Genomic DNA, 24,116 nt, shown 5'->3' with positions numbered 1-24,116 from the left:
ATATAAAGTTTTAAAATATCAAAAATTTGAAACTGTGAGCCATCCTTATAATTAACACACTGCCAGGCAATATCCTGGCATTTTAGGAGGTGATATGCAATATATCACTTTATAAAATAATTTCAGGATTAACTCTAAAAGACATGGTATGCAAGTTTCATCTATTTCTCAAGAAAAGTTATATGAGTAATAGCATAATAGTACAGAATGGGGGTGCAATTCTAGCTTGCCTCCTCGTGGTGCACCCTGGGTCATGCTAAAGAGCTAGCGCGACTGGCAGCCAGACCATTGTGCAATCTCCTGACCATACTTACACATGGAAACCCAAAACTTTCACAACGGTTCTTCTTTGAACCAGCTGATAAGGAATATTGGACATAATATCCGTATCTTCCAGTTAAATGTTGAGGGTATTAGCACATCAAAATGTCAATGTCTTTCTAAACTTCTACAAGAAAAAAATGTCGATCTACTTCTCGTTCAAGAATCACATGTCGAAACTGAAGATCAAGTTAAATCTAGGGCAATAATCCCTGGCTACGACATTCTCAGGATTACTTGTAGTCGTAGCTACGGCAACATAACATATGTCTGAAATGGTATTGAGAATGCTGTGCTGATATCTTCTTCGACTGATGACAAAATCCATAAGATCACTGTTAAAATAGCAGATATTACAATTATGAATGTATATAAACCACCTGCAACTGTTTGGCCAAATGATGTTCTACAGACATACTCCCACCCAACGGTGTACTCTGGGGACTTCAACAGTCATCATACTTCTTGGAAATACGATCGGAATGATCAAAACGGGGAAATAGCTGAATGTGCAGATCAACACCGTCTTCACTTGGTTTTTGATGCCAAGGAAAAAGGCACCTTTAAATCAAGAGCCTGAAATAAGGAATATAATCCAGATTTGACATTCGTCTCCACTGATAGTGGAAATCAGCCTCTACAGACTTTCAGACATATTCTTGAGGTTTTTCCAAATAGCTAGCACCGTCCCATCTTTATGAAATTAGGAGCCCAAATTCCTTTGATAACATCATCTCCTAGAGCAAGATGGAATTTCCAAAAAGCCGACTAGGAAAACTTCACTGCGGATCTAGACGCATGCCTTAGAATTCCCCCCAACTTACAAAAACTATACACGGTTCACCGTAGTTATAGCAGTGGCAAAAATACACGTTCCTCGAGGCTACCGAAAATAATATGCACCTGGATGGACCAAAGAAAGCGAATCCCTGTATCAGGAATTCCTTGAAAGTATGGATCCTGAGATAGAACTGCTCCATAGTCTCAATGCTGCTCGTAGGGAAAAGTGGATTCAAATAATTGAAAAAAGATTTCAAACACCCTTTTCTACTAGGGTGTTTGAAATCTTTTTTCAATCGGTCGCTATTTAAAAGCTTGGTTCAAGCCCCTCTGTACCAAAGAAATCTCCTCTTGTCGATCCAAATTAGATAGCTGCTCATATTGTTTCGCTTTCTAGAGCTCCGATAGATAAAGAACATACTAAAGAAATAAAACGCAAAACTAAAGGCTATGAAGTCTGTAACTCAAAAGAATCAACAATCCTCTATGCCTTGTTCCCATGAGGAAATATTCTCGGCGCTTCAAAATATGAAAATGGGGAAGGCGCCTGGATTTGACAATGTTCGTAATGAATTCCTGACGCACTGTGGACCTTATGCAAGATCGTGGCTGACTAAGTTCTTTAACGATATACTTGAAAGTGGCTGCGTTCCTAAAGAATTTAAAAGGACAAAAATCATTGCTGTGTTAAAACCAGGTAAGCCAGCAGACAGAACTGAAAGCTATCACCCCATAGCCCTTTTAAGTACAACCTACAAATTGTTGGAGAGACTAATAATGAACAGGATCAGTGATAAAATTTTGGAACATGTTCCAATAGAACAAGCAGGTTCAGAAGAGATCGCAGCTACACAGATCAAGTTCTCAGCTTAACAACCTACATTGAAGCAGAATTTCAAAGATGCCTGAAAACTACTGCAGTCTTTATTGACTTAACAGCGGCTTATGATACTGTTTGGAGGGAGGGACTCATATATAAATTTCTTAAGGTCATCCCATGTAAAATATTGGGTCATCTTCTAAACAACTTATTGTGTGATCGATATTTCAGGGTAACCACCAGAGGAAACATCAGTAAACAGAGAGTGCTTAAGAATGGATTACCTCAGGGCTCAGTGCTCGCACCACTGCTTTTTAGCCTTTACATTGCAGATATTCCTGAAACAGCCAGCAGGAAGTTTGCTTATGCAGATGATCTAGCTTTGGCGATCAGCAACAAGTCTATCAAAAGAAATGAAGAAATATTGACAAATGATCTGTCGGCTTTATGGCAGTTCTATAAAAAATGGAGATTAACACCAAATTCTGGTAAAACCGAATATTCTTGCTTTCACCTGAACAATAGTCTTGTAAATCAAAAACCAGAGATATATGCTGATGGGACATTAATTTCGTTTAATCCGACACCTAAATATCTGGGAATAACTCTGACATATAAACAGCATATGATTAATATTGCTGCTAAAGTTCGCACCAGAAATAACATAGTTCAGAAGCTTTGTGATACTATATGGGGCTCAAGTGCCACAACTCTGCGGTGCACTGCAATAGGTCTAGTTTACAGTGCAGCAGAGTATGATGCTTCTGTCTGGCTCAATAGTTACGTCAATAAACTAGATACTCAACTTAACTCCACTCTGCGTTTAATAACAGGTTGCATTAGGAGTACACCCTTACAATGGCTCCCCACTCTGAGCCATATTGCTCCTCTGGAACTGCGACGACAGGAAGCCTTGCTTCGTGAATATAAAAGAATTTTAAATAACCAAAATCTCCCAATACATAAATTTATTCCAGATGCTTTATCCAATAGACTAAAATCCAGAAGACCTGTCATAAAAACCGCCCGTAATCTTCTTAACCAGAATGACAGTATGGTGAGTAGGTGGGATGTACTGTGGTCCCAAGCAGTATCACCTGAAGTTCGCAATCACATAAACATCTTCCAAAAATCAACTGGATTTGACCTGCCCAGGAATATATGGACGATGGCTAACAGGATTCGTACAGGCCATGGTGTATGTGGAGACTTACTTTCAAAGTGGGGTAAGATACCAAATATCCACTGTCCCTGTGGAGCCAAGACCCAAACCATTTACCATATAGTACAGGAATGCGAGCTGACAGCATATCCAGGTGACTTTAAGGATATCTTTGACCTATCCATAGAGGCGATCAACTGGATCAAAAACCTAAATGTTAAAATATGACTAATCTTCTGTCTGATGCTTGTCATAAATTTCATATTTGTATTTGCCTGAATGTAGACTTTTTTTTTAAAATCATATATGTGTATCTTATCCATACTCATGTGTATTATATCTTATTGTCTTTTAACCATGTGTACAAGCCATACGATAAATAAATAGTACAGAATGCAATTATTTGCAAGTAAACAGTTCTCAGAAAAAATAAAAATAAAGTGAAGAATACTGTAATGTGCTGCCAATGTTAAATAACAATTTGGAAGCATTCACATCAAAACTTGAGGAAAATGCTCAATGCCATCTAGTTTCAGCGACTTTATTTTTTATTTAAATTAAGGGGATATTAAATCCCACATTGTTTTAAAACCGAATAAGAAACTCAAAGACTGGAATCAGAGAGTTTCATGCCGAATATAGTATAATAAACTATAAAAGTATTGGCGATTACCAGCGTGAGCTAATGCAAGTAGTCCTCGGGCAACTCACAGCAAAGGTGGTAAAGTTCTGATCGCTATTCTTGGTATTTTCCATAATGTAACACACATCACGTTGCCTGAGGACTACTTGCATTAGCTCACGCTAGCAATCGCCGATACTTTATAGTTTATTATACTATATTCGGCATGAAACTCTCTGATTCCAATCTTTGAGTTTCTTATTCAGTTTTAAAACAATGTGGGATTTAATATCCCCTTAATTTAAATAATGTTTATATCGCCAAAATGAAGCCTATTGGCTCTTTATATTTAAGTAATGTTATTTTATTTTTATTTTTTTATGAATAACACAGTCACACTCCTAGTAAGTGATAAACTATTCTCCAATTTTTCAATTTCTTTATGAAAAGTTTTTTTTTTCATGCACCTCTAAAGTGAATCATGCACGCATAAAATTCTTCTGAGCTTAAAAAATTTACTACTGACCCAAACAAACAGCAAATGACAGCAGTATTTAAATTTTGCAACATACTAATTAATGAGGTTTCTGTATTTGCCATGTGAAAAAGATTGCAGATAAAGAAAAGTAATTAGTAAATATTACCTTCGATTTAGATTTAACTTGATTCCTCCATCCTCTAACTTGCTATTAAGGCCAACAAGAGTAAGGTCTGGATGGGAACGTGATATAGACAGCCTGTCAACTCCTTTGTCTCTGGAAATATTGGTCCCGCTTACTCCCATTCCAATACCTCTATTTCCAGTACTAATTTCAAAATCCTGTCCTTTATGGTACTCTGGCAACCTCCATTTTGGATACTGTGGTGGAGGAGGCAAGTTATTAAGGTCAAGTGGAAATTGTCTATGATGCATTTCCTTAGCAAGGTGTTTCAAAACTTCTGACTGATCTAAATAATGTTTTGGTATTTCTGTAATTTCTTGAACTGAATGCTCTGGAAAAGAACCAATCTGTTGGCCAAATAAATTGTTATTTCTAGAACTAACTAACTGAGACACAGATGAGTTATCAATGCTGGATACGTCACTGAGTGGAAACTGCTGAAGCATAGACTGAACATTTTGACTGTACAAACCAGGAAAATGAGTTCGCCTTGAGGAAGTCTTAGGAGAAGGAGGAACACTTCCTCCTCCCCCTTTAGGAGAATTGCTTCTGTTCATATTAGTTCTTATCAGTGTATTTAAATTTGTGGATCCAGTTTCACTATTTTCAGAAAGTCCTACATCTTGAGTAACATCACTGTTGGCATTTTTATTGGCATAATTACTTTGACTATAAAATGGAGATGTGAAACCGTCAATTGAACTGTTGTTGTGAATTATTAATGTATTAGATAAAGTGGCATCAATATCATCTGCTAGCGTTTCTTCACCCTGAGGCTCTTGTCGTACACAATGACGAAGCACATTCTTTTCTTCAGCTGTAAGATTCTCAGTCGATGTTGAAATGTCTGTCTCACTTCCAGAAAGGCTTTGTTGGAAACCTAGGGAGACAACTTTCTGATAAGATTCTTGAACTTTCAAATTAGAAATAAATAAAATCTAATGATATACGGTTCTATTCACAAACAATTTAAAGAAAAAAAAATAGTATTAATATTAATAGTAATTTAGCATTTTAAATCTTGCTAAAATATTTCAACAATTACTTTATAAAGGGTCAAATCCTTTAATTAGATACAGGATTAATATTTGGTTCCATGATGGACCAATTAATAATTTTTAATTATTAATTGGTCCATCCAATAACCTAAAATAAACTACTCTCATAAAAGCACAACTTTCAACACAAGATACTGTCACATTTTCTTAACCAGTGTGTGATTCACACACAAAGGTTGTTGGCTGGAGTGTTGAATTGTGGCTATACATATTTTTGCAGCTTGTAACTCAGTAATGAAAATACAAAAACTTGATTTCTCACTATGGAGACTAACAGTATTAGTGAAGTTACAATTTAACTAAGAAGCTGTATCATAGGGAAAATTATGCAAGTTTTGATGAACTTTTAGTTTATAATTGTTATTAAATTCACCCTTATAAGTGTTTTGTAGTCAGCATTTTCTATTTCCTTGGGAGCCAGCTATTAAATCTTCAAATGATTCAATGCTATGGCATCATCTAAGTTCTGAGGAATTTGTCATTAATTTCTTTCAGTAAGAGAAAGATTCAGGGTAACAGTTGTTTTCAGCAAAACTTGCTGTGTATTTTTAGATTTTCCAAGTGGCTAAACTAACCAGCTTGGTCAGCTGAGTGGATAGCAATCAGCTATGAAAAAATTCCCCTATGGAAGATGTTAGTGAATATTTTTACATAGTCATACATACACTAGAAAACATAAGGCTACTAACATCCTGTTTATTAGAGGCTAAAATGGCTTGAAAAAGTATATTTGGTCTACAGCAAGGCAACCAAGATTACCTAACTCTAGTCTACCCACAGTATAAAATATATATGTTCACATAACAGCAGTGTGCTTTGAGAGAGTTGTGCTAATACAAAACATAGTTGCTTGTCTGTGCTTTGTGCTGTCATTTAAAGAATTGCAATCAGTATCTCACCTTTTAGAAAGAATTCTAAGTATGTTTTTATTACTAAGTTTACTTGGTAATAAAAACATTTTGAGCTACTGATATTTCAATTGTATATTAATTCGGTAGTTATATATAATTGTAAATCACATGCAGGCATGTACGAATTATAACGAACATTTAACCAATATGTGAACTCAAATTCATTATCATACACATACATTATTTTCTTTTATAATGTGGATTACTTGTATCTTGCTTTTGGCCTCAATTATGTAAACTCCAATTAGAAACTGAAGACAAATTAAGAATCAGTTAATGTTTCATCAAATGCTATATAAATTAAACAATAATACATAGATCAATATAGGTTTTTGCAAGAACACTGAACAAACCAATTTCATTAGTCAAGATAAATAAAAAAAAAAAAAAAAAACATTTCAAAGAACCAAGAAGCAAATAAACATCTTTTGCTTCTTACAGTTCCTAACTGAAATTAATAAAAGGTATAACTTAATACTACACACACACACACACACACACACACACACACACACACATATATACTCAGATGAATTTCTATACTTAAGGCTATTCCTTGTTTTTTATTAATAGAGAGAGAGAAGCTTGGGAAAAAACATTAACGCCATTGCTGCTATGACTGCAGCAATCCTACAGGGCATACTTTCCAGAAGTGTAAGATAGCAATCAATGGGAATTTTGGACAATTCTTCCTGTAGGCATTGTGTGGCAGACAACCCCTGACCTCACCCAGTGCTCCAATTCATCCTACAGACATTCAATATAGTTGAGATCAGGGCTGTCTGGTGGCCAGTCATGTCTACAAACCACACAGTTACAGCAGGAGCCTAAGAGACAACAGTCAGTTCCATAGAAATGCCAAAGTAGGAAGCATTGCACTGTTCATAATGTTCAGATACCTCTCAGAGTTTTGATGTTTATGGCACCACATACAGAGGCCTGAGGCCAAACCAGGAAAACCAAGACCACACCATCACACCACCACCACTGAACTTCATAGTTGGGGTTACACACTCTGATAACAGACAATCACCAAGCATCTGCCACACCCATCCATCTGCTCAGTAGAGCGTGTAGTGGGATTTGTTGCTTCATAACACAGTTTTCCAAACTTCTACTTCCCACTGTATATGCTCTTCGCACCACTGAAGATAATGCTGCATGTTGATTCAGGTAATGTGGGGTTTGCACATTATGCTCCAATCATGAAAACCCATGTTGTGAGCCTCAGTTCTGAATGTTTTTCTTCAGATTTGTGTTCCAATTGGTGCCTGAAACTCCACATTCAGTGTGTTTGCTGACAAATGGTGGTTTTTTGCCATGTTATCCTTTATAGCAGGGTATGGTCACATTCAGTGAGTGACGAGGCATTCGCTGCATGTAGCACTTGCAACTCACTCACTGCGCTTCCATCTCAGTATGGTTTGACTGACTGTTGACCTGGGATGGCCCAATATGTCAACAATTTGGAACAGACAGGCACGGAACATGGCATCCTATCACAACGACTCTTTCAAACTGTCAGTTCTCTTCATACAGCCATTTCACTCAGACACAGAATGCAGTGACTTGAGGGCATCATATTCCTCCAATTTATACCGACTAAAAAAAAAATGACTCATTAAAATGGCACAATGCACCTTACCCATGAGGGTATCAGGTGAATTCTTTCAAGGTAGTGTATGTGGTATACCACAGTAAAACCACGCTCATATGCTGTTTTGTTATAGCACTGATGGCCAGTAATTTCCAAGAGAGGTCATTACCCCATCACTGCTAACACTGATTTAGTCATTCACAGTATCATCAGAATGCTATATACAGTCACCAACTATGTTTGGCAAATAATGACACCATAAGAGCTCTGCAACTACCAAAATAACTTCATTAATACAACCAACAGATCAAGTATAATTGTAGGTCTGGGAATAATTGTAGGTCTTCTGAGGTTCATGGAAGACCCACAGTCTGGTCACAACTAAAGTATAGCATATCAGCAGCTTTCGTAAAAGTTTATTATTGTTTACTGTTCTACTATATTTGTATTTTCACTTATCTAATAAAATGTTATATCTATTCCAATTAACACTCTCATATTAGGAATTTATCCTGAGGCTAACTGGGGTATTATTGTAATATACACTGCTTGGAAAGAAGTCAATGGTGTCCATGTGAAATGGTTATGACTGGTAGGACTTTGAAAGAGGTGTTGCAATAGGATGCCATGTTGCAGGCCTATCTGTTTGGCAAACTGCTGACAAATTGGGTCATCCCAGGTCAACAATCAATGATACCATACTGAGATGGAAGCACAGGGAGTGCTTCCATCAGTGAACCAGACCGTAAAGTACTATGAAGGATAATATATAACAAGCCTATTCCATAATTTTCCATTCATCAGCTGACACACTGAATGCAGAGTTCCAGACGGTTTCCATGGTAGGACTGCAATATGCAAGCCCCACATTACCTGAATCAATATGGAGCATCGCCATTAGTGGTGCAAAGAGATTGTACAATGGGATGTGGAAGCTTGAAAAGCTGCATTATGAAGCGATGAATCACACTATATAGAGCAGATGGATGGATGTGGATGTAGAGTGTGTAAACCCCAACTATGAAATTCAAAAGTGGTAGCGTGATGGCATAGTCCTGTTTTAACTGGTTTGGTCTCGGACCTCTTTTTGTGGTGTCAAAAACTTTAAACTCCGAGAGGTATTTGAACATTCCGGACAATGCAATGCTTATTACTTGGTGTAGTTTCTATGGAAACGACTACCGTCTCTTTCAGCAAGACACTGTATCATAAAGCTGTAGGCCACCCCTGATCTCAACCCTATTGACCATCTGTAAGATGAACTGGAGCACTGGGTGAGGTCAAAGGACATCCATCCCCACAATAGTCCAGGACCTTGTTACATGCCTACAGGAAGAATGATCCAAAATTCCCACTGATCGCTATTGTACACTTAGAAAGCATGTCCTGTAGAATTGCTGAAAAAATGAAGCCCTACATCTTATTAAGGTGGATGTCATGGCTGTTTGTTCCTTACACTATGGTGTCTGTCAACCATGCAAAAGTTATATTTTCATATTTGGCTATCTGATTGGCAGCATGGTTGATGTATTCACTTTCCAACCAGCAGGCTCAAATGGAGCTATGTGTTTGTAGTGGGTATAAATTGGAGGAATATGATGCTCCAAGTCAGTACAACTGTGTCAAGATGAAATGGCCGTGCGAAAGAAAAACTTGCAGAGTGTGAAAGAGGTGTTGTTCTAAAATTCCATGCCACAGGCCTATCTGTTCAGCAAATTGTATAAATTGGGTCATACCAGGTCAGTAATCAGTGAGGTCTTTAAATTTTTCAGGAAATGACAACGTATACTATTAGTATACGTTGTCATTCCTTGAAAAATTTAGTCATGAATAACCAACGTATAAGTTTATCTACAAGAATCAGTGATGTCATACTGAGATGGAAGTACAAGGAGTCAACTGCAAGTGCTATCGACAATGAACAACACCCACCGAACATGACCATAAGGTGATATGAAACATGTAAAAACCCACTATTTGTTGGCCAACATGCTGAATGCAGAGTTCCAGGCATCGACTGGGACACGAATTTGCACAAAAACATTCAGAACTGAGGCTTACAAATGGGTTTTTATGATAGGACTGCAATATGCAAGCCACACATTACACAAACCAACATGCATCATCTTCAGTGGTGCAAAGAGCGTGACAGTGAGATGTGGAAGCCTGGAAAACTGTGTTATGGAACGATGAATCATGATGCACTCTGCACCGAGCAGATGGATGGGTGTTCACATGCCAGTGAATATCTCTTATCAGAGCATATAACCCAAGTATGAAATCTGGAAGTAGCAGTGTGATGGTATGGTCCTATTTTTCCTGGTTTGATCTCTGACCTCTGTTTGTGATGCCACTGAACTCTGAGAGGTACTGGAACATTCTGGACAATACAACTTCCTACTTGTGATGTTTCTATGGAACTGACCATCATCTCTTTTGGCAATGACAATGCACCATGTCATAAAGCTGCATGCTGTAACTGCATGGTTTGTGGATATGAACATCATGATTGACCACCAGAAAACTCTGATCTCAACCCTACTGAACATCTGTAGGATGAACTGGAGCATTGGGTGAGGTCAAGGGACATCTGCCCCACAATGCTCCCAGACCTCATTACATGCCCACAGGAAGAATGGCTCAAGATTCTCACTGATCGCTATCGTATATTTGTGGAAAGCATGCCCTGTAGAATTGCTGCAGTCATCGCAGCAAAAGAAGGTCCTACATCTTATTGAGGTCAGTGTTTGTACCTCACACTATGGTGTCCATTCACTTAAAGAAGTGAATGGACACCATAGTGCGAGTACTAACTTCTTTCCAAGTGGCATATAGCATACATATCACTCCATCACAGCCAGTGACTGTACTATGGCTGCTACTATTACTACTACCACCACAAGAACAATTATACACTGCATGGAGAGTATACCAGAATCAAACAAGTGCAGAGAATTCCACAAATCTAATATACCAAAATAGCAGAGCTCACTTCCTTGCAAGAATCAACAAATAAACAGCACTTGCTGCATAAAGCTTTCATATCAGGCAAATAAAGAGAAATCTAGTCAAAAACATATAGATATCGATATTGGTCAGCACTTAAATCTTATTTGAGCTAACCAATAATAAACTAGACTGATAAACTGTTCATAAAACCTACAACAAACCTTTCTAAATAATCACAGTATCCTACATTCCTCTTCAGGGCACATATATCAGGAAATGATAATTATAATGGACAATACTTGAGTTTCTTATATGGTGCTCACATACAGATGACAATCATCCAGTATCATCTCTTAAGTACATTTGTGATAAAAATTAAAGCTAGACTAATAATTAAACAGATTTAATTTTAAATCCACAGTATTTGTTCTTTTCCTGACAAAATTTCAAAATAGAAACTTGCACTTATCTTATTTCCTGCTTTGCAACTCCACAACGGTCTCCCACAGGGCTCTGTGTTAGCCTCTTTAAGAAGATCTATGTGTCTGACTTACCACATACCAGCTCAAGCAAATATGTATATATACGGCGATAACCTAGCAATCCTACCCCAATCTACCTCCTTTGCCAACCTGGAATCAACCTCGAACACAGACCTGAACATCTTGGAAGAGTACTTCAAGCAGTGGTACCTGAAACCAAATCCAAGAAAAATTGTGTCCATGGTATTCCACCTGAACAATGCAGAGGCAAATCAACACCTCAACCTCTCTGTGGCAAAATGGTAGAACATGAGCCTCACCCGAAATACCTTGGAGTGAGCCTGGATAGAAGCCAAACCTATAAAAGGCACATCACCATCCTGTCCAACAAAATTAAAATGAATTATATCATTATTATATCATTTCAATGCTAGAACAACCTGGGGGTTGTGGTGCAGAAGTCCTAAGGTTGTCAGCACTAGCCCCCACATTCTCTGCAGCAGAATACTGTGCCCTGTTCCGGAAAGAAGTATACACACTAACATTATAGACATCCAGCTAAACTATACCATGTGCACAATTAGTGGGACACTGAGAAGCATCCTCTCTGCTGGTTGCCTGTCCTATCTAACACTGTTCCACCAAATATATGGAGAAGAGAAGCCTCGATTAAAGAATTTAAAAAAGTAATGAGCAACCCACTCCTGCCCCTGCAGCAGGCTCTCATAAATCCACCTGGTCTTTGCATAAAATCAAGAAACCTTTTCTTGTCCATGAATGAACTTCTCTTCAGCTGCTTTACCATCAACACCTGACATATGGAGAGAACACTAGTCCAACAATCTTCCAACAAATGGCTTCCTAGTTGAAGATCCCTGTGCTCCACAGCCCGGTTTTGCTCTTCCTGAGCAACCCACTCCTGTTCCTGGAGCAGACTCAAATCCACCTAGCCTTTGCCTAATATCAAGAAACCCTTTCTTGTCTATGGACAAACTCTCTTCAGCGCTTGACCATCCACACCTGACATGTGGAGAGAACACCGCTCCAACAATCTTTCAACAAGATCAGAACTAACCAGGGCAGATGTGACTACCTACTACATAAATGGAGACTATCAGACCATCTTATTGTGATTGTTCCCCTGTGGCCCCGACAATTATTCATATTGTGAATGACTTCCCAATGCCAATTTCATGGTGGTGGCCTCCAGGACATTCACGAGGTGAAGGATGAGGCCCTAGATTGGCTTCTAGACTGGACATTGACCTGTAGCTGCATTGTATTCCTTTTTCCATAAGAATAAATAAATAAATAACTGATGGTTTGATGGGAGTGACGTATCAGGAGGTATCCAAGTTGCATTTCTACAAGAAAGGGATCAAAATCTCTCTGCAAAAGTGTATCAAAACACTGCTGGAACCTGTGCCCCCTTAAAAAACACCTTGTTTCATAGTAGGCTGTGGACCTTCCAAAAGTACTCAGCTCCTGCACACAAGGCGAGAACCACACAACAGTGGTTGGAGGCAAATGTACCAGCCCACATATCACCAACTGATTAGCCATCTGGAAGTCCCGATCTGAATCAGCTGGATTTCAAGTTGTTATAGCTTCAGAGAGTAGCCTGCAAGAAACAACATCCCGAATTGCCAGCCTAAAGGTGGATTTGGAATGAGTACCAGCATTTCCATTGGAAGTTGTGTGTGCTATCATCAATATGTGACTTCATAGACTTCAAGCGTGTGTGTGCATTAAGACAAAAGGGACATTCAAACATCGAGCATAGCTACATGCATGTTATACATGTGGTTTGTATGTGCTGAAAGCTGTCAATGATTTACTGATACACTGAAAGTTGATATGCTGTTCAGGTTGTAACACTATGACTAGATTAGGTAAAGAGAAAGGTGACCAGTAAGGAAGGCAAAAGCAGATGAGAAGAAATAAACTGAAGAGGCAAAAGGAAATCCCAGAGTTTTATTTTATTTTTTTTGCATGTTATGTGGCAAGTAGGAGGAAAAATGACTATGGAAGGATAACTTTAATGAGTGCAGATGGTACAGAGGCAACAGAGACAAATGAAATTGCACTACTGAGTGACCACTTTGCAAAGATATATTTACATTATCCAAGAAAAGATACTATTATGGCAGAGGTGACAGGAGCTGATATGAGAACAGGGGTTGATGAATTGGAGGTACTTCTGATATTGCAGAACATGAATGCAAATATATAGCTATGGGATTGGATGGGATATTGGTTTGCATTTCAAGAGAATGTTCTAGTAAACTAGTAATGTCTTTGAGTAGGCTGTTTAAAGTTCTGGCTCTAGCAGTGTCCTAAGAGAGAGAGAGTGTGCAAGGTGGGAAAAACAATTCCTTTGTATAAAGGAGGAGATCTAAGTCTGTGGCAGCAAATTATAGACCAATTAGTATTTCAGGAGTGGTAGTAAAAGTACTATAAAATTTGGTCAAAAAGAGAATTCAGGAATGAGTGGATAAGAATGTGATACTCTGAGGGGTAGGTATGGCTTTGTGAAGGGTCAATCATGCATTAGTAACTTTTAACTTTTTATAATACAGTGATTGAGTTGAAAAAGGAAATGGCTACACTATGATACTGCTGGATTTCGCAAAGGCATTTGACAGGATACCACATTAAACTCTGTTACGTAAACTGCAACAAATAGAGATAGATATGAAACTGATAATATGGATAAAAGGCTGGCCCATGAACAGATACCAAAAAAGTAGCACATGGAAGAGAAGGAAAGTGACTAGTGGTGGGCATAGGGCTCTGTGCTTATACCACTACTGCTTAATTTGTACATAAGTGATATAGGAAATAATTTGAAGGGAGATATTCAGTTGTTTGCTGGTGATGCAAAGTTGAGTAGAGTAATAGTTAATCAAGGTGATGTAGAGAGCGTGCAGGATGATTTGAATAGGCTGACAGTATGGGCAAAACATAACAGATGTCAATTTAATGCAGATAAACAAAAAGTTATGCATTTTGGGATACAAAGATTACTGTGTACCACACTGAGGGACCTGTACTCCAGGAAAATGATGAAGACAGGGATTTTTTTTGGGCCCCCCCCCAAATAGTAGTAGTAGTAAGAGGAGGAAGGGGGGGGGGGGAGAAGAGAGAGGACATATTGCTGAAGTAGCTAGCTACTATGGATACTTGGATTACTGTGCTCAGGTCTAGCCACCTAGTTTTTTTGAGGATGAGGAAGTGGTGGAGATGATCCAGGTGAGTGGTCTGTAGAATGCTTTCTATGAGGATAGACAGAATTTTGTGGGTTGGGAAAGTTGGTTGATAGGTGAAAAAAAAAAAAAAAGTGTGGGGGGGGGGGCAGGGGGAATATGAAAGACATATTCAAGTTTCCCAAATGATTTTATAGGATTGATACAAAAATGAAATATTTTGACACTTGGGTAGAGGTGGGATTAGGTTAGAACAAGAGTCATCCCTGAAAGTTGAGTAAGAGTGCAGTTAGTTAGCAAGGGTGCATGGACTAGATTTTTTGCTATTAGAGTGGTGAATGGATGTAATGGGTTGCAATGAGTCAGTTGTGAGTGCTCTGTCTGTGAATAGAGCAATGATAGATAGTGTTATAGTTTCTGTCTTCTACACGTGGAGGTGACCATGCAATAATAGTAATAATAATTTTGTTCATATAGCTAGTTATTTTCTGTGGTGTGTAACAAAATGAACCAGATAGATATTCTCTAAAAATATGAAATAAATGTCTGAAATAATAAATAGTACTTAAATTAAGGGGATATTGAATCCCACATAGTTTTAAAACCGAATAAGAAACTCAAAGATTGGAATCAGAGAGTTTCTTGCCGAATATAGTAAACTATAAAGTATCGGCGGACACTAGCGTTAGCCAATGCAAGTGATCCTAGTACATAGTACATTACTGGGCAACTCGTTGCAAAGGTGGAGGTTGCAATAAATAGTACATTTTATAAACGGAGAAAAAAACAGCACAATGTGAAAGCTGTCACAATAGGAAATCATTTATGATTACTTCAAGAAACAGGGGTGTTCAGGAGATATCAATTTTTGGAGGGCTGACTATATGTGGATTGGCTGAATAATGACTGTCCTTAATATAACAAATTGTTCTAAGTCTTAAGGTCACTCAACCCCCCCCCCCCCAGTCCTGCATTCACTAAACAAGATTAGCACTTTCTGGCTTCTAAATCCAGGTTCTCATAATGCATGTCCACATGTCCATGTGTGTTGCATTATGGAATACTAAAGCAATTGATGTGATGTCATTAGCCTCTATATACAAGTAACCCAATCGTGAAATGCTTTGATTTAGAATTAATTTGAGAGGGAGGGGCAAGTCTATGGCTCAGCTTTCAAAATTTATCATGTGCAAACTTGGGAGGATGAAACCAAGAATATAATTTCTTGGCATCTTTATTTTATTCTACTGGTTAGAGTTTTAATGATGCCATATTGTTGAGAGAGGGGTCTGCAAATGTATCTGCCTGAGTGAGTGGGTTTTCTGTACACAGTGAAGGATAGACTACTGTTTTCCACTGCAAACTGGATTCCTAGATGTAGACTATTGAGGTAACATACGAAGGAATCTGTGTTCAGGCCGTGAGGTCAAATAGAGGACCATCTACATATCTTAACCAGATAGATTTGAGTAAGGGGGATCTATGGCTCAGTTTTCAAAATTTATCATGTAAAAACTGGCAAGTGGGGGGGATGGTTAACCTACAGCATTTTCTCCCTGTTTGTAAATTTTGTTCCTGCAAGAAAAATAACCAGAAGTGATGGCAAAGAAAAAGAGATCTCAGATATCAGAAAGAAAGTTTTGTTAAGAGTATTAAGGGATCATTCAAGAGAATATGGATAAACAGTGAGATGATGTCAAAGCATATCAATGTATCTGTATTATTTAAAGTTAATTTTCAATCAAGGTTATAAAAATGGATATTTTTTTTTTATGTAGGATGTGGTATGACCACAGTAAGGGAAGTAAGAGTTTTGACTCTTGCCCCCTTCCCCCCCCCCCAATCCTTGAGTTTTGCTAGCTGTGTTGACAATTTGTAACATGGAACATCAGTGGCATCTACTATAGTCTTAGAGGGGAATTGGGTTTCTTACACAAATTATGGACTCTACAACTGTGTTATAAATAATCACCATATTTTTCCGTGTATAAGACGATACTTTGTTTCTCAAATTTTTAGACCAAAAATTGGGGGTCATCTTATACATGGTGGGGGGGACTGGTCGAAAGACCCACGGTTGCCGCGGTGAAACTGCCGGTACCTGGTCTTCGCGAACAGGCTTCCGCCAATCACTAGCCTTTGTTCCTCTGGCGTCATTAACAGCTGATTCTCAATAAATCAATCTGAACTATGAAAGCATTTATACGTCTGCAACTTGTTGGAAGGGTAAATTAATGCATTAACAATATTTTGAGCACTAACCATTAAAATGTCCAAAAATAAAATACAATTGTCATATTCTTCATCCCTAAAAATGCATCTTAGTATGTATATTAAAAATATTACCTAATTACTAAATATACTTTGAATATTTAAAAAATATATATCAAATGTGTTCTGTCTTATGTTTAAAATACTGATTTCTTAATTTTGGGTTCGAAAAAGTAGGGTTCATCTTATACATGGGGCGAGTCTTATACACAGAAAAATACGGTAATTTAATTTCTTGACGTTTTGATCTTCATATTAAAATCATCATCTGGAATATACAAAGACTAGCTAAATTACATTTCACATAGTATGCTGAAGAGACAATGATTTGATCAACGGTTATTCTACTGGCCTGACATCTAATGAAAATAAAATAAAATTACAATAAATAAATGAAATAAAATAAATTAACTACATCAAAGCTATATTCTATTTAAGACTAGCTATTAAGACAACATCAGAGAAACATTCTTTCATATAGATAGTTTTGTTACAGTAAAAATAATGTCCTAATTTAACATGACAATTGTTATGTTAGATTTAGGATCCTATTACCTATGGTCCTATTTATAATTAACTCTTAGGGAGAAAGGTTAAGTGGGTAGAATATGTGCCTTCCATATACTTGGGATTTTTAGACCATTATTATTGTTAAGATTAGGGCGATTAATAAGAATCTCAAGCCTCCTTAAATTTACATTCATACCATGCTTTGGCGTGATGTAAACAACAGGTGTTTTTCCAGTCAATTCTATGTAAGGTGTTCAAGGGCATGATCAGGAAGACCTGCTTGACCATAGTTATTTAATGTGTCATTTCTGTTCTTTTTTCTGATAGGAATTGTGCATCCTGTTTCCCATATATAGGACAAATTACAATCGCAATGAATTCAGTATACTCCAGGGCAGGCCAGTGGAGGGAGTGGATCCTTGGATGCATCAAGTAAGTTCTTTAATTTTGCAAGAGGTTTAAAGATGGCTTTAAGGTTGTATTTTTGTAGTATGAAAGAATGTTTCTCTGATGTTGTCTTAAATAGAATATAGCTTTGGTGCAGTTAATTTATTTTATTTCATTTATTTATTGTAAATTTTATTTTCACTAGAGGTCAGGTCAGTAGAATAACCATTGATTAAATCATTGTCTCTTCAGCATACAATGCGAAATGTAATTTAGCTAGTCTCTCTCTACACACACACACACACACGTGTATATACTCCAGATGACGACCTTAATATGAAGGTCAAACATCAGGAAATTAAAATAATTTATAACATGGTTGTAGAGTCCATAATTTGTGTAAAATGAATGCTGATCACCATGTAACACTAAAGGAAAGGAATTGGGTTTGTGGATTTTAGGTAAATTGTATAACAGGGAGGGACAAGGACCTAAGGGGTTTGAGTTTCTGTGATGTTAGGCAGCCAGAAACACTAAATAGGATTTTTCAAACTTACGTTTTGGTGGGATCATAATCTAGTGGGATGTAGATAGAGTGGTTTCAGAGAATATCCATTTTCTGATTACATTCACTGACATTAAGGATGACTGTAGCATTACCCTTATCTACATTGGTGATGAGCCTCCATAGCTAGTCAGTATAGACGAATCCCTTTGGTCGGAAAGAACCTGGGTTCGATTCCCATCAGTGATGTGTGGAACTTTATCTGGTCTCTTTTAACTAAAGGTGAGTTAGCCGGTCTCATACGGAGATAGGAGTTTTTTGCCCTCCAGAACAGGCAAACCAGCCCCGTGAGCATCCCAGCCATATGCCAGTCCCGAGCCCAGGTAAAATAGGGGGGAGGGGAGAAAGCAATGGTGAACTACCCTGTAAAAATCTGTAAAGACTTTGTGGGCAAAGCCACCTGCGGTCGGAAATGACTGAAAAGGGAAAAATCAGATCAGACATTGGTGATGATATACTTTTATCTTTTTGTAACTTTTTTGAGAGCAGTAAGCTGGCCAGAAGATAGATTACTTTTTGGAGGAGAAGACTGGGAAAGAATATTGGTGATATCAAGTCTGATGTTGTTGGCTATTTCTGGAGGGAGGGACAGATTCTGCATTCTACGTTGTACATTAGGTCTATCACAGGCACTTCTCTTGGTGTGACGATAAAATTGTGGCCAAGACTTAAGGCACAGATGACAGAGTGGTTGAATTGGTGCTTGTGATTTAGAATTGCACAGAATGTTATATACTTTTTGATATACTTATTTCTTATTTTATGAAGTCTAGGGCAATTAAATCAGCTGGCTTTTGTAAAAAGATGTCAGGATAGAAGAGTAATACCTAATTGCATCAAACTAGAAACCAAATTCTATTTGAAGAAAGCTTTCCATATATACAAATTTGCTACTCTCACAGTACTACGAGAACAGTAGTCCAAGACTGAAATTGCCAGCAGCACTCAGAAATGCCAAATTTAAACATATATGGGCGCAAAATACTTCCCACAGTTTGGGAAACATTACTTGTCAGAGGTCCCAATTTACATCTTAAGCCTCCTACAATGCCCATAGAGAACACACCACCTACATAGGACTTTAGAGTCATAGCCACATGTCACTGAGTATTGTGTTGCCTTTGTGCATGTGTGCGCACACAAACTACAAGTGTTGGTTAAAGTTTTAACTACCTAATCGGCCAAGTATATATATGTCCAGGTTAATATGGATGCAACGTATACATTAAAATTGTAATACCATTACTATTACATTGAAATATATGATGGATACGAAGTGTAGAGGAGTGATGTATTTTATCCATATTGACGGCGAAGTGGTTAATGATGCCATATTTTTGAGAGGGGTGGTGGTGGTGGAAAAGTTTATGTACCTCCCCCCTCCTGAACGTGTCTCAGTGACTGAATGAAACACAATTTTTTTTTATCAATATCAAATTCCTGCCATGTACCCTCAAGGGGTGTAGATAGTACTCCATGAAAAATTTACATCATTACTAACTTCCTATCTACAATTTTCCTCCAAATCAGTCTGTTACCTGTCAAGACTCCAACATTATCAGATCTTATATTTCTATCTTCTAAGGTACTTTTTACTGTATCAATCCACCTATATCTTTGTCTTCCTATGGATCTTTTCCTGCCAACCTGGCAGAGAACACTTATTTCTAATTCCTATTTCTGTTTTGCTATAATTATCTTTCCTCACCCATTCTGTTTAAGTGACCATACCACCTGAGATTAGCTCTGCTAACACATCCCTGGATGCTGACAATGTCAAGTTCTTTCCTAATATCCTCGATTTTAATATTATATTACCATTGATGCCATCTGTTCATGTCCCTGATCTTTCTCGGAACTCTCATATCTGCAGTCTCTAGTCTTTGGGTCAAGTGTTTTACTTCTAACCTAGCTCTCAGATCCATAAGTTAAAATTGGTTTGAACACTCTTGTATACAGCTAATTTAGTGTTTTGAGTAATTTCTCTCTTATTCCATATAAATTTATTCAGTTGACTTCCTACCATACCAGCTTTGTTGATTCTGTTGTCTATTTCCATATTTAATTTACCATCTTCATTAAAAATCGTGCCTAAGTAGCTGAAATGTTTCACTTGTTCTATAGGTTCTCCATTCGCAATGCAGTTGATATTTTCAATACTTCTGCCTATTTTCATTGTCTTTGTCTTATTATTGCTGACCTTCATACCATATCTATCACAACAGTTATTCAATTTAGTCAGGGAATCTTGCAGACTTGTAGTGGATTTATTTACACCAGGTTTAATAACACCTTCCTTCATAATGTGATAATGAATAACAGAGGGGATAATGTGCATTCTTGTTTGACACCAGATTTAACATTAAACCATCTCCCTATACTTACTTTAATTCTAACTGCTGACTTACAACACAAATAAAGACTATTGCTTGATGATAATGTCCCATTGACACCATATAACTGTAGCGTATTAAATAACTTCTCTCTTAGCACCTTGTAATATGCCTTTTCCAGACCTACAAAACTTAAATACAGATCTTTGTTATATTCCCACGATTTCTCAACTATTTGTCTTAAAGTGAAGATCTGATCCTGACAACCTCTATTTGGCATGAATCCAGCTTGTTCTTCAAGCTTTTCTTCCACAATCCTTCGCAACCGTTTCTCAAGTATAGTTGCATAAAGGACTGGCTTTATTTCATTTCTGATTTGTAAATGGTAGCTCTTATAGTACCCAGATATAAAAAGGGAAATAAAACTAGTTATTAGCTCAGAACTGGCTTTATTTCATTTCTGATTTGTAAATGGTAGTTAACGTATTGTTTGTACTGCTGAAAAGATATCACATTGCTTTATAGTTGGAAAAGACTTGGTTCAGTCCTGGTCACTGAGATTTTAAGGCAGATTTTTTCTGAAGAAACTTTTCTGGGTTTTCCATTCTGCAAGCAGAAAATTGTCCTTACCAGGAACACTCAGTAGAGAAATACCTCTGTAATTCTCACATTCAGTTTTATTTCCCATTTTATATATGGGTACTATAAGAGCTCTACTCCAATCATCTGGAATTCATCCCTCTCTCCAGGCCTTCTGAACTATGCAGCACAGCCACTTCAAGACATTTATACCTCCATACTTGAGCATTTCTGGTCAAATATCATTTATTCCTGCTGCCTTTCCACACTTCAGGCTTTTGATGGCTTTTTCTGCTCCAAGTATGGATATGTATTCCTGACTGCATGCCTGTTAAGCTTTTTTTTTTTTTTTTTTTTATATATATCACTGCTTGTTTCATTTAGCAATTTTTTTAATTTTTTTTTTTAACAATAATAAAAGAACAACTTTTCCAACAATTGTACAGCATCCCTAATCTATTTGTGGACTCCTACTGACTTATTTGGACAAAAGTTAAAAAGAGGGGGGAAGGCAGAGTACACTCCTCTTATCCTAATTAATACCTTTCACTCAAGCCTCTCACAGACCTACTGTCCAACCTCATGTACTGAGGACAATTTTCTGCTTACAGAATGGAAAATCCAGAAAAGTTTCTTCAGAAAAAATCTACCTTAAAATCTCAGTGACCAGGACTGAACCAAGTCTTTTCCAACTATAAAGCAATGTGATATCTTTTCAGCAGTACAAACAATATGTTAACTACCATTTACAAATCAGAAATGAAATAAAGCCAGTTCTGAGCTAATAACTAGTTTTATTTCCCTTTTTATATATGGGTACTATAAGAGCTACCATTTACAAATCAGAAATGAAATAAAGCCAGTTCTGAGCTAATAACTAGCTCAAATACTTGAATAACTAGAATATCAGATAATCTTCATCATTCTCTCAACACCATGGAACTGTTCTCAAGCAGCTTTCCCTCCAAATATACTGCAGATGTCCAGTCTCCTATTCCAATTATAACCTAATCTATGTTTCACTTTCTATAGATTGACCTTTGGCCAGCTAATCTCAGCCCCACGTGCTCTGGCACTTCAATATAACTAATGGCTCCACCTCCATTATGATATCATGACTCCTATACCTTCTTTCCTCTTGCTTGACTCCTTGCTAGAATGCAGCAGACCATCTCCCACTTACACAAAACTTGTAATCACTATCCAAGTCTTGATTCTCCAAATATGCCCAAAACAGTCAAAAAGCTCAGCTTATACTATAGCCCAATCTACACAAAACCCCCAACAAATCCAAATCAGACTGAAAGGATGAAATGCAGAAACTTACTTTTTTCTCAAATGGTAGCTGAGCCTTTAGTCCCCCCCCCCACTACCACTAAAGCTGTTGAGTGAAACTTCTCTCCTATGCATCCAGACAAAAACATGGTAACATCACCCAAATATGAGGATGACTTCTTATACTACCAATAGTCCACTGCATTTCTCCACTGGTGTCACCTGAAAGTAATCAAAAAAAATCCTCAGTCTGAACACCAATGTTTCCTGGTCCAGAGGGTAATACCACCAACAGTGGTCAAGACTTTATCAGCTAGTTAATCTATCATACTTCTCTGGTATCTTATCTACTCAATAATATGGAAGCAAGCCTATATTCAAGTCCATCCTTAAATTGGAAGATAAAAGCCAAACTAGCTAATAAAGTCTTAATTACTGTACATTTTCCTCAACTTCAACCCTCTCAAAAACAAGAAGATATCAAACAGCCAACTCTTACTACCTGAAGCCTCACCAATTAATGATTCATCAATGCGGATATTGCCATTCTCCTTCAATACCTATTCTCAACCACTCTTACCTAAACGTGGACATAAGCCATAAAAAGATTTGGAGAAACTAGAGTAGGTAGTGCTTAACACTTCAGTAGTATCTGATCAGGTTTGGCATAGAGGTCTCCTTGCCAACCCACAATCTAATAATTCGTCTGGAAGTCCTTTGATTGGATTACAATTTCCTCTCTTCTGATTTCTCTATCAGTGTTGGGGTATCCTAGGGATATGTGCTTTTGCCTGCACCTTTTTTTGTGTGTGCGTGTATATATATATTTTATATATTAATAACCTCCTCTTCTTAATGACCCCAAGTCCTATCCATTAGTTATGTCAATAAACACACTCCATTTCTCTTCCTCATTTAACAAACCATACAGTACTCAAATGATTCTAGTTTCATGATTGCATGATCAGTGTCTTAAAGAGTGATGTCCATAACCATTCTCCAGTAGGATGAGAATAATATAGCGAGCTTCAATGCTACAAACACAGAATTTTATATCCCATAAGATTTCGCTTCATTTTCCCTTACTATTGATAATACTGAAACTCTCAATCAAAATCGATTTCTCTTCTTGAGCTGGCTATAACTCTGATCTCTCCTGGTCCAAACCTCACTTCTCTTCTTGCATCTTCAACTTCCAATACAATATAAATTTAAAATCAATTCTAATGCGAACAAAATCCTCTCTCAAAATGCTTTATGCTACCCAAAAGAGGGCAATCTGCTTATTTTTATTCATGCACCTCCAAGGAGTCCAAAGATTCATCGTGAGAGGTCACCTACTGTACAACTCTCCGCCTCCACTACTACTACCAATCACCTACATCAACTTCCCACAACCACCACTAGTATTTTTTTTGTCTGTAAATTGCATGTGTTCTGAAGGGCCGATTTGTTTGTATGTGGGATGAAAAATCCAAGTTTCTGGGAGATCGGCTAACTCACCTTCAATTGAAAAAGTCCATATAAAGATTCCTCCCGTCATGAAGAGAATCAAACTTAGGCCTTTTCTAACCGAAGGGTGCAACGTACCGTTGTTCTTCCAATTGCGCTACGGAGGCTTAATAT

General features: G+C 37.5%; 1 protein-coding gene across 2 annotated transcripts in view; it reads right to left on the bottom strand.

The window, feature by feature from the left end:
• Positions 1 to 24,116, bottom strand: part of LOC150093090 (uncharacterized) — a 217,207-nt gene that overhangs the window by 146,405 nt on the left and 46,686 nt on the right. For both annotated transcript variants that reach the window (XM_090413726.1, XM_090413725.1), the window contains exon 3: positions 4,350 to 5,247. In XM_090413726.1, the coding sequence (XP_090269852.1) occupies positions 4,350 to 5,247 (898 nt within the window). The remainder of the gene's footprint in view (positions 1 to 4,349; positions 5,248 to 24,116) is intronic.

This window comes from Typopeltis vanoorti, chromosome 24, assembly GCF_054136105.1.
Source record: "Typopeltis vanoorti isolate ZY-2024b chromosome 24, IOZ_Tvanoo_1.0, whole genome shotgun sequence".
In the NCBI taxonomy this organism is placed as follows: Eukaryota; Metazoa; Arthropoda; class Arachnida; order Uropygi; family Thelyphonidae; genus Typopeltis; species Typopeltis vanoorti.
Note: the sequence above shows the minus strand (reverse complement) of the source record. Positions and strands in the feature narration are given on the sequence as shown.